Source organism: Periophthalmus magnuspinnatus, chromosome 9 (assembly GCF_009829125.3).
Source record: "Periophthalmus magnuspinnatus isolate fPerMag1 chromosome 9, fPerMag1.2.pri, whole genome shotgun sequence".
NCBI classification, from domain to species: Eukaryota; Metazoa; Chordata; class Actinopteri; order Gobiiformes; family Gobiidae; genus Periophthalmus; species Periophthalmus magnuspinnatus.
The window spans coordinates 12746255-12761584 of NC_047134.1; the positions used below are offsets into that span (position 1 = coordinate 12746255).

At 40.3% G+C, this 15330-nt stretch overlaps 1 protein-coding gene across 3 annotated transcripts in view; it reads left to right on the top strand.

Moving 5' to 3' along the window:
* LOC117376542 (EGF-like repeat and discoidin I-like domain-containing protein 3) overlaps positions 1–15330 on the top strand; it is a 119308-nt gene that overhangs the window by 88443 nt on the left and 15535 nt on the right. For all 3 annotated transcript variants that reach the window (XM_033973048.2, XM_033973049.2, XM_033973050.2), the window contains 3 exons: positions 120–275; positions 1943–2087; positions 2610–2794. In XM_033973048.2, coding sequence (XP_033828939.1) covers positions 120–275; positions 1943–2087; positions 2610–2794 — 486 coding nt within the window. The remainder of the gene's footprint in view (positions 1–119; positions 276–1942; positions 2088–2609; positions 2795–15330) is intronic.

A 15330-nucleotide genomic window follows, 5' to 3' on the forward strand; every position in this document is an offset into this window, starting at 1 on the left:
CCCTGACAGAAAAGATACAGGCTGCAAATTGATTCCAATCACTTGCACATCATCCGCACGCACGCCCATTTGAATATTACAATTTCATACATTTTTGCGTGTTTCTTTTGCTCCTATAGATAAACCTGCTGCGGAGAATGAGGGTCACCGGCCTAATTACGCAGGGTGCCAAGCGGATCGGCAGCCCTGAGTACGTCAAGTCTTACAAAGTAGCCTACAGTGATGACGGGAAGACATGGCGGACATATAAAGCGAAGGGCAAAGACGATGATATGGTAAGACACTGCAGCCATTACTGATCCCCATAGACTGGCACCGACAACAACACACACATAGTGAACAGAACCAAGGACAAGCTGGAGGACATGATGAGATGGCTTTTTAATTAGCTAGCACACACCGGGGCCTGTCTTGCTGCCCCTGCCGTACCCCCCTCTCCACTTTTATGACTTCTAGATTGAATTTTTATACTATTTGGGGATGAACAGCCACCAAACAGGCCTCATAGCATTCTATCATCCCTGACAGCGAACCGCGCCTGTCCTCCATTTGGCTGAGCTTCCCGAAAGACCACGACCTCCAAATTTCTCTGGAAATTTATTATACACAACAATGGCCAGGGAAATTCTCGTTTTTTTTACTGAGTTGAATTTTCTCATAGAAGCCATTTACTATGTTTTTAAAGTGGCATTGTTCCAAAGATGGTCCCAAAATGACTATACTATGGAATTATGAAGCAGTTATAACATACAGCATCAAATATTGCAAACTATTACTAAGATCATTTAGGGAATTAATAGCCAACTTTGTTTTTGCAGTAACAAAAAGGCGGGTGTTAACGTTTAGCCTCTTTTTAACAGAGCAATTAAGAACCATAAAAGAAAAGCAAATGCTGATGCAAGAACAAAATAAATTGCTGTTTTCTGGTGACATTTTTTGCTTTAATTAAAATAACATTTATCAACCACAACAGTTATAAAAGTTACAAAACAAAGTAAAAGCTAAAAGTAAAATCTGTCAACTGGACAAAACGTTGTGGGAGTGGAGACGTTTTTCTGCTCATCCAAGTCGCTTCTTCTGTTCTGGTCAAATTACTGCTGGACACTGCTTTATAACTGAAGGGAGGGGCTAACTACACTGAAACTGTAAGCAGCTTTTGTTTACAATTTCTGTGTAGGCTACGTCTGTTGAGCTGCACTAAGCGTGTACTGTGCCTGAGACATACTCAACATATTCATACACCTGTTAATGGGTGTTTTTCGCACCTGTTGGCTTCCTAGCTCGCTCTATTGTTCTCTTTGTTTCCTTTGTCAAAGCCACTAACCACTCTTTTGAAGATAATGAGGTACAAATCTTAGCCAGAGAAAAGAAATGGCTTGAGAGGGGTGTTAAATAAGCAATTTTTGTTAACAAAGACAATTCTTCCTTGAACAGGAACGTGGGCCTTAGACATCACCTCTCCCCCGTCTATAACTCCATCCTCAGACCCAAAGGAAACAAAGAGAACAATAAAGTAAAAAAACAATTTATTTCAGTACAGAATAGGCTTGTGGCCAGTGGCTACACACGTATATGTTAAGAGCACACTTTAGTTACTCACAGCAATAAAATACATGGCATTTCCTCTTCCTCTCGATTTTTTACAGTGATGTATAATGCATCAGTGCTAATCTCAGGTCATTTGGATAAAACACTCCAGAAGGTAAAGTAGCATAATTGGACCACTAATTTAGACCACACCACTGTTCTTATAAATTACGAGCTCAAATGGTGCGAGAAATTGTCTATTTTTCCCGGTAATTCTAGCTCATTGACCTTGAATGACAGCAATTTGTTGAGTGGAGTAGTCACTAGAGACAGTGGCAGACAGACTAGTTACATCATTGAAAAAGAAAAATCATTTCCAAACTCCCTTTAACTCTTTTTCTATTTTATGTTGCAGATTTTTAGAGGAAACGTGGATAACAATGCCCCATCGGCCAACTCCTTCACTCCTCCCATTGAGGCCCAGTATGTGCGGATTTACCCACAAGTCTGCAGGAGGCACTGCACTTTACGCATGGAGCTACTCGGCTGTGAGCTGTCAGGTAATTATCTTTGTAATACTTTGTTGTCAAGTTTGAATAAATGGAGGAGGTCTTTCAGGTAGGCCATCTGATTCAGTAATTCACATGTTTTAATGAACATGTAAATCACTGAATTACCAGGCATCCAGATAATTCACAGCCTTGAAAGGGAAATGGCAAAAGGAAGTTTGTCATTTGTTGTCATATATTTGGCATTTTCAGGTCTGCTCAAAGTGTTGCAGAGACTAAAAGCAGTCTTTGGAAATGGTACTGCACAAGTCTGTCACCGGTTGTGTTCATGCTAGTGGATAGAAAGCAACACTTATTATCTTCATGCTTCTCACCTGGACACTCAGAATGCACCAGGGATATATGCTCTTCTGTTACGCTCACATGTAGAAGGCAGTGCAGGAGCCCTAGGCATACAGACAATTAATCATGTTATCCAATGCAGCTGTTTTTGCTGCACTTGCAATAGTGAAAACGCACTGCAGCACACTGGTAAATATAACATGTACAATGTGCATATGTGATGTATGCTAGGCTGCTCCGAGCCCCTGGGGATGAAGTCGGGTCATATCCAGGACTACCAGGTCACAGCCTCCAGTGTCTTCAGGACCCTCAACATGGACATGTTCACATGGGAGCCGGGGAAGGCCCGTCTGGACAAACAGGGCAAGGTCAACGCCTGGACAGCCGGACGCAGTGACCAATCCCAGTGGCTACAGGTAACGCTTGGCTGGTCTTAATCTAGTACACAAAAGACTATTGGTCAGAAGGTATGCCTTCTAAAGTATTGCTATTCTTTTAAGGATTAGCAATGACTCCCCCAGCATAGTAATTCATGCTATATACATGCCAGTGCATGGACTCACTGCATAATTGATACATTTCACTGTCTGCTGTGGAGGGTTCTGTATCTTTAAGCTCTAGCTCTATTAGCTGTCTTTCATGCCTCCTCCTTAGAAACATTGAGCAGTAGGATGCCTTTCCATTTTTTCTTTAATTCCAGTGTATTTGAATAACACTCCCACACGCCTCTGTTGGAAAGTTGAGTCTTGTTATGCTCAGCTGCAGCCCACGCCGTATACACAGTTGGAAGAGAGCAGCCCATCATTTTCATTAGAGCAGTTGATGGTTGTGTCTGTCTGCTGAAAGGGACAAGACATGACTCCAGCTCAATCTGCAGCTCGGCCATGAGACTCCGCCATGCCCACTATGGCTCCACACATTACCCTATATATTGAATCTTTCTCCAGTCGTCCCTTTTAGGATAAAAGACTATAAATGCCTTTGCATCTTGCTGCAAGCTGCAAAACACGGTATAAAAGCAATCACCATGAGAACGGTCAGAGAGAATTGAACATCAGAATGATTTCTTTGATTTGGTTGGCTTCCTGAGCACATCTGGCCCCTCTCAGTGACACAGTTCTCTCACAGTCACACTGGCTGGATGGCTGTTATTAGATTGGTCAGGTCTACAGTCAGATGTGCTGTTTTTACACTGCATACTTTTGCTGAAGGTGAGGGGCACCAGCGCTATGTTGGGGGAGACAGGTACTTAGCCAGTCCCAGTCTAGGCCATAGGGTTCGACTAAGCAAAATTGATTGCTGTGGGTAAAAGAAAACTAGTGGTCTCATATTACATGCCGCGCTTGTAGGAGAGGGGAGATACTATACAGGCGCAGCCAGAAAATCAATGGCTTCCTGGGCAGAAGTCCATTTCTACACAGCCGGGCATATAAAATGTCTGTCTCTTTTACACCAAGCCTGTGTAATGTGGGCCTCACAATGAAACTGATATGGATGTTGTTATTGATCATAAGGTAATGACCATACTTACTGTCTTTCTCTGAGTGGTCACAGTGGCAAAGAAGTAATTCTCAGCAACATTACGAAATGGGTTTAAAGCTGCTGGATTAATGGAATTAATCAGGGCTAATGACAAATTAAGTATTCCTATTAATCAAGACGACTGCAGAGCTGTGAGTGCAGGCTCCCAGCAAAGGCTTAGCGGACACTAGATTTTAAGCACAAGGCAAATGGTGCAGCTCTAGCCACTGCTCAAGAGTAGTGTGCACTAATTATCAAAATAAATGTTTGGTTGGTTCAGTGCAAATATTTTCATGGATTTATATTGTTACTGGCTGCAAAAAGCTGAAAAAGGAAGACAATATGAATAAAATCGCACATGTGTCAAAGCTGCCCTTGTTAATTTGAGATCTTATGTTCTTAGGGCCCAGTGCATTTTCTGTCTATTAAAGTATTTTTGAATAACCACTTGATTAGCTCATAATAACACTAGCTGCACTTCAATGTGACAATGTATATGAAAACTAAAGAGAAAGCACACAAATGGACAGTTTGTCTGTCTTGTCAGGAGATAAAATTACACAGAGGGACACCAAACCATAATCTTGTAAGATGTTTTCAAGAGAAAAGCCGAAGCTGTCAGACGAAGTTGCCAAGAGTTCCAGCTGGTATAAGCTGATTAGTTAATTATGCATATCAACATGTCCACATAGCAGAAAGAAGTGACCACAGAGACACTGTACTTTTCCATTTCCCTGTGTCACTGTTAATACTCTGACCGAGCCTCTACTCTCTGAGCTACAGTATAGTCAACATGCTGCAAACAAAGACACACAGCACGCTGGTAAAGAGGGGTTAGAATTATTTCAGATTTGTTCTCAAATCATATGACATATACATTTCTATTGTTCTTATATTTATTTCGAAATGATCTTATGAAACAATTTCCTTGCAAAATTCAAATGTACTGTCAAACCTGTTTACACTGCAAGATTCTTCACTTCATTTGCAACTTAGAAGTGTGCACCTGACAGGATCCCAAACAACTCCTGTGGTTTGTTGAGCTGTTTTCACACACTATTATCTCCTTAAGTATGTGTCATGTGGCCAGTGGTGGACAGGCAATCGGAAGACACGGGCGATTTCCCAGTTGGCTGGCAGCCTACGTGGGCCAGTGCTGGGCTTGTTTGTTGCCAGACAGGGGGGATGCGAGAGGGCGCGTGGCCGAAGAAGAGCGGCCCAAGGAGGGAGTGCGCCCCCTATCGCATCTCCTCCTGTGTCGCACAGACCAACTCCACTGTGGCTCTTCGTCGGACTGTCAGTAGCGATGCGCCTCCTCTTTCTGCTCTGATTCATCATGGACTGCAAACTGTCGTCAAGTCATGTGTTAGTTCCTATGTAGCCCAAAACCTCAGCAAAGTACCACCAAAGAGCACCAAAGACACTGCAAACACCTCCTGTGGCCCTTTCAAAATAAAACCTTGTGCATTAACGAACTGCAGAATTGGCTTTATTGTGAAAAGGTTTTAAAATGACAGCTATAACTCTGCACAAAACACAAAAAGCTGTCCTGTTCAGAGCATCAGTGAGGTCGGCTGATTATTAGACATAAATTCTGCATTGAATTGAATATTTTATCTTGAAGTAAATTATTTAATATAACATGTAAAAGAGTAGTACAGGCCTATTGTCTGATGAATATTTTTATTTATTGTAATAAGCCCATTATTACTTATATGCAAGAGAAATGAGGAATTTATGTGATTTTTTTTTTTTTTTTTCATGGAGAAACGCCCCAAACCGTCCTACACATTTGCGTGATTTGTCTAAGCTATTTTATCTTTATTTTATTTTTTTTTAAATGTTTCTTTTTCTCACTTAAAAAGAAGGCTGGGAGATTACTGACGGGCTGCTGCATTGCAAACGCTCCTGACAGATTTCAGAGCCCCACTCTGCCCCTGCATGTGGCCCACACCTCCGTCAATGATCACGTACTGTGCACTTCACTGTAGTACTTATCATCAGGGCCTGTTACAAGAAGGTTATTATTTTACACATTGTTATTCATTAGTGCAAAACGCGCAGAACTGTTTGATGCCAATTGTGATGAATTCAAGATGTTTAAAATGGTATGCTGGCTGTCCTGTTTGGTCTATGTAGTGTTAATTAAGTAAAGGGACACAAATGCACGCTGTGGAAGTAGTAACTTTCAGAGGCAGGTGGTGTCTGCTCGGAGGTGACCAGGGGACCAGTGTGCTCAAACTCTAACAGGAACTATTGGATTATGCTCGTCTGTTATATTCTTTTAACCCTGTCTAACTTTAATTCTACTAGTCTTAGCAAACAATATTTATGGTCGTGTATCAACAGATTACAGTGACATATATTCTACAGAAATTGTTGGCGTTGGTCCAGCCATCCTCCACATGCCTGAATTCAAATATGGCCCTTGAGGGAACAAAAAAAATGCTGATTAGAGATTAGGCAACCATTAGGAATCTCTGTGAGCCTTTGTTGGTACCAAACTGCGTCGTAGCCTACTGTATTTGCGTGATGCCATTTTAGCCAAGCCTTCTAATCATAAAAACTCTGATCCGGTTAGCTGAGCTGACAACAAACTCTTACGTCTTTTAATCAGTAGAATTAGCTTGCTGTTTGTTCATAGTGGAGAATGACTTTAATTTATCCCATTGAAACTCCGGGTTCTTCTGGAGTGTTTACGCAGTGAAGATAAAGACTTTTGTTCTTAAAACAGAAATGGCGCCTCAGAGAGAGAGAGTTGAGCTTTGTGGCATGAAAGGATTTAGGATGGGATTTTGATCATCTGGAATAGCAACTATCATGTCTCTATTTCCAGAACAACACAGCAGCACTTTGGTGAAGTGGAGATTATAGCGAACTTTCAAGGGGTATGTATCCTCAGTGTCCTTCAAGCCTTGATACTCACAAATGAAGCTATTAGTACCAGTCAGCATGAGACAGGCTCCTCTTTCACCCACAGCTCTACAGACACGCCATATCGATTAAGTCACAGCCACGAGGAGGACTATGTACGTCTGCATAGTGTTACTTTAGGTCCCGTGTCTGCTCTGAAGCTCCTTCCTTCAATCCAAAGATTTGCAGGAAATAGCACATGGTGAATGAATAAGATTATATGATTGTAATGTAGTTTCTGCGTCAGTCAAAGTGCGGTTTGCAAGATTAGTGGTATGAGGCTATAATTACTGCATTGTTTTCAACACAATGATCACATTTGATATAATTACCTCACAGCTTATATAAGGTGGTCTTAACTAAGACATTGTCACGATTACTGACACTTTACCAAACAACAGTAACATCAACATGATTCTTTTAGTACGTGACCAGCTTTCTGAATATATGAAACACTAACTAAATAATCTTGAAACCCTGAGTCTTAATGTATCCTTCTAACTCCCTGGCCACACAGAAAGGAGAAGTTAGTACGAGCAAACACCAGTAAAACCAGACAGCATCATTGTAGCGAACCTAACACCAGTCCTGTCCTGCACTAGACCACTTTCTTTGTTTATACGTGTCAGTAATATCTGTCAATAGGTCCAAACTACACCTCCACTCGCTTCCCAAGTCCTCCAGGCCCTGCCCATATTAATACAAATAGTATGTAACCTTCCTCTATTCGCTTGTCTCCATAGAAATGTCTTTAAACCTATCCATCTTGTATTATTAATCAATTACAGGTTTGTATTATTCAAAAAATCCTTGAAAAACATGCATCTTTACTATGAAAAAGGCTCCTCGCAGATCTCACCTGTGACTTGGCCCGCGCGCACGTCTTCGTGGTGGTAAATTAGTTCAAGTATATACTGTGGAACAAGCTAGGCAAATTAATAACATCTCCATGGAGACAAACACCCTTTCAAAGCATGAATTTAAAGCTGCGTAGCACAACGTATACAAGTTTCCTCGCTAATCCAGGGTCAAAAGAAACTCCAGCCTTTCCAAGATGATTGCGTCTGAACAAACACGAAGCTTGTCCCTGCAGATGTGAAGACTCCAGAGTTCTGAGCACCTAAACATTGTGTTGTGTGTTGTTTTTGCATGATTTGTCTTCACACACAGAACACAATGAGAACAAGCAGCACCTGCAGCCACTCTTCATCTGTGCACTGATTAAAACGTGTTACCGAGGTGGCATCTCTCTGTTTCTCATGCAATCAGTGAGGGGCACATAATGTAACTGTCAAAGCAGGGCTGGGCAGTATCATGTTGAGTATCAAATTGTAAACTTATCCCTGTGACAATCTGCTATTTTGGTCATATTGTCACTCACTCTTCTCTATTTATGTATTCTCAAACACTGATACTTTTTTTTATCCACTTCTACATTCACTTGGTTAGTTTTTACGCAGTCACAGCGAAGTTTGAGCTTTCAGAAGAAGAATTATTTACCTCTCGAATGCATTAGAAAAACAGAAAAGTAGTTTAGGCTACAAGGGTGAATGATAAAAATGATAAAATACAAATTATGATCTGGCAACAAAGAAAATTGTGATATGAATTTCTCCGTGCCTCTAGTGAAAACTGTCTGCCTGCAGCACAAATTGTCATGCATTGTGTAGCCCTAAAAAGCTAATAGTTAGTCTTTGAACCTTAATTCTTGCCATTATTGTTTGAGATGTTTACCCAATGAGAAAGCTGCAAAATACTTTCACTACAGACGTTAGTAAAGCTTGGTATTGGTTCCGCTCTGTTGCCTGCAGCCAATGTTAATTCGATAGTTTGCTGCAACATTATCCAGGAATTTCAGAAAATAAATCCTCACTAGTTTGATCTGAACTTTTTTATCGTCACAGCTCTACCCAATCAGTCTGTTTCTTTTGTGTTATTTGGTTCCTTTCCCTGCAGCTAGCACTATGCAGATTCAATTAACTTACAAATGAAGTTACGGGTAAGGCAGCTAAATCCATCTGCTTCTCTGATCCAATTGGTTGCCTTTTAGTGTGTTCTCCTTGCTACTGCGTCCGCTTAAACATACTAACAACCGGTGATGTGAATGCTTTGTTTTCATTATCCCAGGAAGCCATCTTATCCTCAGCACTGCTTCCTGATCTTCATCGGCTCGCGGCTAAAGGCAGGGTACATTTATCTCCTTTATCTGCAGATGATTGATTCATGACTTCACAGCAGCGCCACTGTAATCTGGAGATCGGGAGGAATTGTCAGAAGTGAAGGTGTCTGAGCCTAAATCAGTGCGGCGGAGATGGGTTCAGGCTGTTGTGCATGAGGATCTGGGAGATTCTCCGGAGTTCATTTGAAGCTAACGTCTTTATAGCATGTTCTCGGGAGATTAGGAGCTGCAAAGCACAAGCGGGATATGGTTAGCTTGTAGGTTAAATCAATCACATCAAGGTCTTTTTTTACCAAAGCGACAGAGTCGACAGAATGGAGGTAGAAGTCACAGGTTACGGGTTGTTTCATATACCGGTTATCATGGAAATTCAAATGTACTTTTCCCTTCCAAACTGTGGAGTACAGTCGTACTCCACAGTTGAGTATTTGTTTTATTTTGAGACAAATCTATTCATGTTTTTGTCCTCCTTTGGGTTAGAACTTCCTTATCCATGGTTAAGTCTAATTTTAGACCTGGTTTAGCCATAACATAGACCTGATATAGTCTGGGTATATATGTCATGTGTGTATTAGATTTGATGTTCTTCACTGACTTAATGAAATCCCTGATGGTTAGATCAAGTATTGTATTGTATTGCATTGCATTGTATTTTATTTTTATTTTTATTTTTATTTTTATTTTTATTTTTATTTTTATTTTTATTTTTATTTTTATTTTATTTTATTTCCAATTTGAACTGTTTTTGATAAATATTGGTCTAAACTATACTCCACAAAGTATTTTATTGTATTGTAATTTATTGTATTTTATTTTATTGTATTTTACTATATTTTATTTTATTGTATTTTATTTTTAATTTATTTTTTATTTTTATTTTATTTCCAATTTGAACTGTTTTTTTGTTCACTACAGAATTAGAGGATGTTTTGACTCCAGACTCTGTGAAGATCATTTGCACAGTGTCCATCATGTGTCTGTTCTCAGTGACAATTAAACAGAGTGTGAAATCCTCCAGTCCTTTAGTACGCCATCGTCTGGGCCGTTTTTTCCACTCACGAGTCCCGGCTCTGCTTCACTCTCTCTGATTGGCTGTGCGCCTCACTGGGCCTGGAGATGCTGTTCCTTTGTGGTAATAGCCCCCAATGATCCAGCGCAACATGCTTGATTTGCTTCCTGTTCTTTTTGCCATGGCCAATTCCCTCCGTCGCTTGGTGCCACCATTTAAGCTTCAGTTGACACGCTGAGCCGAACACTGTCTGTTTTATTACAGCGCTCTGACAATGGCCTGTTACCATCTCAGGTATAACATTTGGGCTCCAACGCTTCCACAGACCTCTACAGAAGATGATAGTTCTACCGTAGGATGTTTGTAGTAGTCTCAGGTAGATCGATTAGATGGAGAATGGAGAAGTTGGTCGAGTAGCTAAAGAGTAAGTAATAGTAACATCTAGTTTATAGTTTGAAATTAATGTAAATGGAAGGACAAACATGAAATTATGCACAAAACGTTGTATTTTCATAGAATAGACACTCAGTACTTTAGCCAAGGCTTCTAAACTAAATGATATCTGAAGAAACACATCAGATGTTTAATATTGTCCACATAAATCTTCTGTCACTCGATGTGTCAATGACATAACCTAAAAGATATCAAACCAAGTGTGTTTCTTCATAGGATTTATACAAGCTGACTTAATGAATCAATAGCAGCTGTCTGGATAATTCTGTTGTCTGTCCTCGTAAAAGCATAATTACCATTGCATTTATTTTTCATGAATGCACCATTAAGAACAAAACACCGCAGAGACTGTTAAATGCACAGTTGCTTTGTAAGACCGGTCTGTGCTTGTGCCACCATCTTTCATTCCTGTCCTTAGTCATTTGGCTGTAAATGTGCTAAATCCGGCCAAGTAGCTGACTCTGCCTTACGTGGTGCCAAAACAAGTCATCTCGCTCTTTAACAAAGACCTTCATCCTGGTGGCTCTTATGCACCGTCCTGTCACATTTTAACATGGATCACTTTGAAAAACATTGCGCATGAGTCACATCGTTCAAATGTCAAGCTTCTGTGGTCACTGGTGAGTCTGTTCAGCGCCGCGATGCCAAAAGGGCCCACTGTCATGATCTCGCCACTGATTATTTGTCATTTTAAAAGGTGGACTATGTAACTTTTCATTGAGATTGCATTACTTTGCTTAGAGTGACCCAAAGTATGTCATTAAATCCATCTCGTGCTTATTTTATACATTTTACAGACTAGAAAAAACAGGAAAAACGTGAATAATTTATGTGATCAAACTCGCCTTTCCACAGATTTTAAATGTCCGGTGGTGTTACCTGTTTCTGTCCATGGAAGTTTAATGCCGTACTGTTTTAACCATCCCAGGCAAAACAATAACATCTCCATTGAGACAAGTTGACAGCAGAAAAGTTACACGTTCCAGCTTTAAATCTTTATCAACATCAGATCAATCTCATAGCAAACAGAACTGGTGAAAAGAAAGATTTTAGTTTTGTTGTGTAGTGGATAATAAAAGTATATCGTAAGAATTATCTGAATATCTGGTGGGACAGAAGTAGTGATTGAAGCAGTAGAAGTAGTGGTACTTTCTGGCCCTTGGTCCGACTGCCTTTCGCATTTTATTGATTGTTTAGCTTTGAACGAGCCACTAGAGTAGACCAGGATTTGGCCTATCACACAGCAACAGTATCTACTCACTTTTTCAGAAAATTCTCAAATATCAATACTTTTTTTATATATATTCTCAAATGTTTTGCACTATTTTTGGAATTGGCTTTGTATTTCATCACTTCCATTGTTGCACAGGTATAGCAGCGGTGCAGAGGTCCACAGATCAATGCATTTATGTCAGTCTTTGTGTTGATTGACACATAAAACCCGTTGTGGTGGGACTTGTCAGATATGTGTGGATTTTTCAAGCATTTAAAGAGCTCCCAAACATTCTCAAAGGAGAGAGCTGCCTGCAGGCACAAACTCATCCCATTCTCAAAGCATTGTAATTGGCCCGTAGCAGGCTGTAAGCTGAAACATTTTATTTTAGTCACATCACATTGTCAAACTTGATGCGAGAATGCAATCTTAAAGGGGCTCTATGGAACTTTTTTGTAGGAAACACCACCTGCTTGTCTCTATGGAGAAAATATTGCTTTTCTTGGAGTACAGTGGTTCCTCGCTATAACACGGTTCACTTTTCACCTTTTTTCATGCTTTTTTTACAGTGTATGAGTGTGCATTGTGTTCTGCGTCCTGATTGGCTGTTGGACTCTAGACCATTGTCCATCAGTCTCCTCCGTGTCGTGTCTCCTGTACAGTACAGAATGTGTTCAGACAAATTTACATAAACGTTGGCTCGCAGTGTGACTCTGAAGTGCTGTAGGTTTGCAAGTTTTCTCCCCGACAAAACCCACAATGTCGATGAAACGTTCTGCACTGACAAATTTCAGAAATGCTTTGGAAATAAGTGTTTATCTACACAGAGAGGCGCCTCTGTGGACACGTGAACAACAAATTTAAAGCGTCATTGAGTAAGAGGGAGATCATCTATGAAGGTTGAACTTTGACAGTGTTTGAACAAGAGAGAAATGTGACAAAATGTTCATTTCTGTTTGAGAAAAGTGTATAAAGTGTGTGGTGAGGCGTTTTACAGCCGCAAAACATATAATAATTGCAAAAAATAAAGCTGATACTTCGCAGATTTCACCTGTTGTGGGTTATTTTTAGAACATAACCCCCGAGATAAACAAGGGACCACTGTATTCCACACTATCATTTCAGGATTTATAAATACCTGGGGAAAAAACATGCATTATTACCGTGAACAGGGTCACCTCTTCACAGCTCTGACCTGTAATTTGGCCTGGTGACGCCACCTGTTTGTCTCCATGGAGATAAATAATACTACTTATAACAATACTGTGGCAGGCAAAGCAATAATAACTCTAATGGAAACACGCAGGTGGCAGACCCTCCTCCAGAAAATTACATAGTGCACTTTTACACCTTGAAATTACTGTGGAGCATATTGCAAAGTCCAAGCCTCCTCTAGCATCAATAATAAACGTGTTGAGTGCTCCCACCCTCCAGTCAGTTTGAACAATAAGAGAAAACCGTAAGCAACAGCGGCTAAAAAACTGCCCATTGCTCCTGCATTATAGAAATCTATCAGTTTGCTTCTCTTCCTGTAGCTCAGCCCTTCCCAAAGCCAGGAGCAATCCAGTCCCACGATAAACCGCACAAAAAACATGTCCTGTCTCCTAAATAAAACCCCCTGTATGCAACAATATTCCATAATAAAGATTTACTGTGGGTTTAATTCAGTTTTTGCGTCATCATTTTAGACACATAAATAATTGCGGTAGCGCCATAATTTCCTCAAATGGGAGAATTCAACATCAGATTAATACATTTACACAGAGGCACACCATCCATCCATCTATCCATCCATTTTCTTCCACTTCTGAGTATATATACTGCTGTGTCATACTCACATTGTCAATACACAATTAGCTGAGTTCCAGGCTATAAAGATCAAATGAGTCTTAAACAGGTTACAGTTACATTAACACAGCGGGATTTGGGATGCAGTGGGCAGGCTTCATAAAACCGTTCCCTCTCCTTCGCCTTCATCCTCGTAAACCTCTTTATCACTGCAAAAAAATCTATATCCTGGCACAGTGACGCCAGTTCAAATAAGGACGCATTACTTTGTGGCCATTATTTTAATGAGCAGAGAGCACAAATGTTCAAACTTCTTAACATGCAGCTATTAAAGACGAGACAAGTACAAATGGCTATTGACCCAGACTGTTATGTGCAGAAGATATCTCGCTATTTTTATCACGGACGTTCTGAACATATCCTAATTGCTGGATTTTTGTTACAGTATTTGCACAAGAATACAGCAAAGTTAGTTTTCAAGGTGGTTGATGAGGAGATTGAGTTTGGCATCACATATTTCTGCTCTAACACAAATCACTCCTGCAAAATGAATCAAAAAGCAAATTAACGGACGATTTCTGAATCTCGGTGACCTGAAAAACCCAGAATACAGTTGTGCCTCTTCGCTGTTTCGCTGATTTTTTTGGTGCAATTTTTCATGCTTTTTTACATTGTATGAACGTGCATTGTGTTCTGCGTCCTGATTGGCTGTTGGACTGTAGACCATTGTCCATCAGTCTCCTCCGCGCCGTGTCTCCTGTACAGTACAGAATGTGTTCAGACAAATTTACATAAACGTTGGATCGCAGTGTGACTCTGAAGTGCTGTATGTTTGCAATTTGTTTTCTCCCCGACAAAACCCACAATGTCGATGAAACGTTCTGCACCGACAAAGGCACCTACGAAGGTTTGAGAGTGTTTAAACAAGAGAGGAATGTGAGAAAATGCGCTGTGTGAGAAAAGTGTGTGGTGAGTTTTACAGCTGCAAAACATATAATAATTATAAAAAATAATACTGATACTTTGCTGATTTGCCTATTGTGGGTTATTTTTAGAATGTAACCCCCGCAATAAAAGAGAGACCACTGTATCTCTCTATTTTTTATACAGATTGATACCAGTCTGGTCCCTACGTCCTCCATCATGTCTTAAGCCCGGTCAAACATGATCGTGCAATTGGATTTTTTCAGTGACATGTGAAACAAAAGAGTTCATCGGTCAGTATATCTATCTATAAATTCAAATAAAATCAAATTGATCTCACCTCCAGATTAATAAAGTTAGAGTTTCAGTTAAGTGGCTCATTGATTCTACTGAAATCTGCAACATTTTTCAGCGCTTTGTCTTATTTTTTCTCCCTTTTTTTGTGATTTGGACAGACCATACATGTCCCCGATTGGTCAATCACACCCATTTGAAAACAGGGAGATTCAGCGGTGACCAGACTCACATCTTCGTAAAGTATTGAAGAAGTGTGTATTCTGTTTCTCAAGCACGCACCTCTTAATTTTCAGATTGAGCTATTCACTTTATTCCAGCCGTTGCCGTGGGGACCGCCATACTCATTCGGGTTGTATTATTTTGCATTGGGTTGTTGACCTTGAAAGCAGATACATTCTATACGGACTACAAATTGTTGACTTGTTGTTGCACATGAACATTAAACATTTTACACATATCAACCTACCTGATGTCATATTTTAGCTGCAAAACTTTTCTACACACGACAAAAGTGCAGTTTAGTTGCATTTAGAGGCAAAAGTATGCGAGTTGGAATAAGAGCGCGCATTGTGATTAGTATTGACTGGTTCACCTCTACCTAATGCACGACTTTCATTATAAACAAATGGTCATTACTCTGTTTTTGTTGTGCTTT